The sequence below is a fragment of the Petaurus breviceps genome, unplaced genomic scaffold (genome assembly GCF_028583685.1).
Source record: "Petaurus breviceps papuanus isolate PSGF00001 unplaced genomic scaffold, PetGlider_PUasm1.0 181, whole genome shotgun sequence".
In the NCBI taxonomy this organism is placed as follows: Eukaryota; Metazoa; Chordata; class Mammalia; order Diprotodontia; family Petauridae; genus Petaurus; species Petaurus breviceps.
In genome coordinates, this window is record NW_027185784.1 from 25,894,533 (window position 1) to 25,897,118 (window position 2,586).

Here is a 2,586-nt window from a genome sequence, read left to right on the forward strand (position 1 = left end):
TTTCCTTGAATGTCTTAAAATTACTTAAACTTAAAGTTACTTTATATAAAGAAAAACTTATGGATATCATTTTATATATAAATATATGCATATATATGCTTGGTGGGTTGTTGTCCTTCATTTTCAGAGAGGAACAAAATGACATCACTATGCTAGAGTCAACTTTCAATGTGTCCAACTGTGACTGATCAGACCAATACGAGCTCAGAATGCCACAGGTTGGGCACACATAGTCTGTGTGAATGTTTGGGATGGATTCTCTAAATTTATGCATCCTATATTTCCTTTGAACTGTTTCAATTCTGCTTTGCTCAGAGAGCACAACACCTTCTCTGATGTGGACACACCATACTTAATGGTCCTGTGCCAGAGTCACCCATGTCACACAATTAATTCCAAAGTTCTTAAGAGACACCTTGAGAGTGTCCTTGTATTGCTTCTTCTGACCACCATGTGAACACTTGCCCTGTATGACTTCTCCATAAAATAGTCTTTTTGGCAAGTGTATGTTTTGCATTTGAACAACATGGCCAGTCCATCGGAGTTCAATTCTCTGAAGCAGAGTTTGAATGCTTGGCAGTTTAGTTTGAGTAAGGACCTCAGTATCTGGTACCTTATCCTGCTTGGTGATCTTCAGAATCTTCCTAAGACAATTCACATGGAAGTGATTCAGTTTCCTGGCATGGTGTTGGTATACTTGTCCAGGTTTCACAGGCATACAACAATGAAGTCTGCACAACAGCTGTGTAGACTTGCAGTTTGGTAGTCAGTCTAATGCCTCTTCTCTCCCAGACTTTCCTTCAGAGTCTCCCAAAGACTGAACTAGCTCAGTGCATATTTCTTTTAGGTATATGCATATGTATATGCACAGCACACACATGTATTCATACATGTATGTGCACACATGTGCATATATGTATGGGTGTATGCATATGCATGTATATATGTATATGTATATGTTTGGGTATCTATATGTTTATGTATATATATGTGTGTATCTTTGTGTGTGTGTGTGTGTGTGTATTATTTTGTCCACCTGAAAGTTTGGTTAAAAGAGGCAAACAGGTTAGGTGATATATAAATTCTTATTGTTTATTCCCTAAAGCTAGCTAATACATGTACACATGGAACCAGATTTTCAATTCTGACTGATAAAAGAATGACAAGCCTTATAGATGTTTTAGAGCAATCCAACTCAGGATGTTTGTGTCCCTCAGATTTGTGATCTCCATATGTGTTTAACCATAGCATGAGAAAGGAATTTTCTTAACTGAATAGGTTGTAAAAACAAGAAGATTAGAGAGTTGACAAAGTGTCAACTGAAAATAAAAACCAGGATACCCGTGTTTCCTTTATCATTAACATGATATAACATATCCATAAAATATTAAGATAAAAAAAGTCCCATTGTTCAAGAAAATGGCTTGGGTTAAGACACCTCATCCTTAATGGCCATAAACTGAGGAATACCCTTAGCTTCATTTGGTCTTGTAGTTGTTGACACACAAAAAGGGGTTTACTCAGAGAACCCAGCAGAGAACAAAGAAGGGAATTTCCATTAGGCCGAGTTGTTTCTTCTGGTTGATTAGTTCAGGCTTCAAATGGGGTTCAAATGATCTTAAATGATTATCTATCCATCTATAATGTTAAATAATGATAATAATATAGTAGCCAGTATTTACGTAGCACCTTAAGGTTTGCAAAGAGCTTTAAGCATGTTTTCTTATTTTATTCTCACAAAATCCCTGTGAAATAGGTGCCAATATTATCATCTCCATTTTATAGATGAGGAAAATGAGGTAGAGAGAGGTTAAATGACTTGTCCGGGGTCATATAGCTAATAAGGGTTTGAGGCAGAATTTGAACTCGGGTCTTCCTGACTCTAGGTCCAATAATCTCCCTTCTATGCCACCTAACTACCTAGAATAGTAGAATTTTAAAAGACTTGCAGATTCTACACTGCCCTCCCTCTCCCTCCTTGTACTAGTGGGAAAAGGATCTCCTGACCCCACATTTCATGCAGCCCTTCCCCAACCACAACAGCCTCAGGAATGCCTGTCTCAACTTTCTGTTTTGCAGAATGAGGATAAATGAGTGCACAGAGGGAAAGACAGGGGCAGCCAACTCTATAATTATTATCACCTTAACATCTGTCAGGACAATACTTGATCTCCCAATGAAGAGAATGACCAAATGAAAGATGAAGAGTAAGAGGAAAGAAAGCATTGCAATAGTGGCTCTCACATGGGCCTTAGTGCTCACATCTCTGGGGGCATTGACCTGGTGCTGCATCATCCTGGTGTGCCTCCTCAGGGAGAGGATGAGTAAGAGAGAGGAGAACAGGGATATAATGAATGGTATCAGTATACATAGGAGACCAAGAAGGTAGAAGACATGAAGTTCTCTTTCCTTTCTTCTGACAATTTCAGTGTGGTTTGTAATGAGTCTCATTCTTAGGAGGCCAGAATATAAATTGAATTTTAGGATCAGTAACACTGCATTGAAGAAAAAGAAGAACACAGTGCCCAGCAGAACGCAGGCAACCACCTGGGAAATCCTCCACCTAAGCCAGAGGAAGACAGGGTG

The 2,586-nt window shown here is 38.8% G+C and overlaps 1 protein-coding gene across 1 annotated transcript; it reads right to left on the reverse strand.

The window, feature by feature from the left end:
- Positions 1–1,983: 1,983 nt before the first annotated feature.
- LOC138160388 (taste receptor type 2 member 3-like) lies at positions 1,984–2,586 on the reverse strand (the record flags this gene model as incomplete). The annotated part of the gene is made up of 1 exon (XM_069086994.1): positions 1,984–2,586. A coding segment is annotated over one exon (603 nt), but the record flags the coding sequence as incomplete, so codon positions are not given.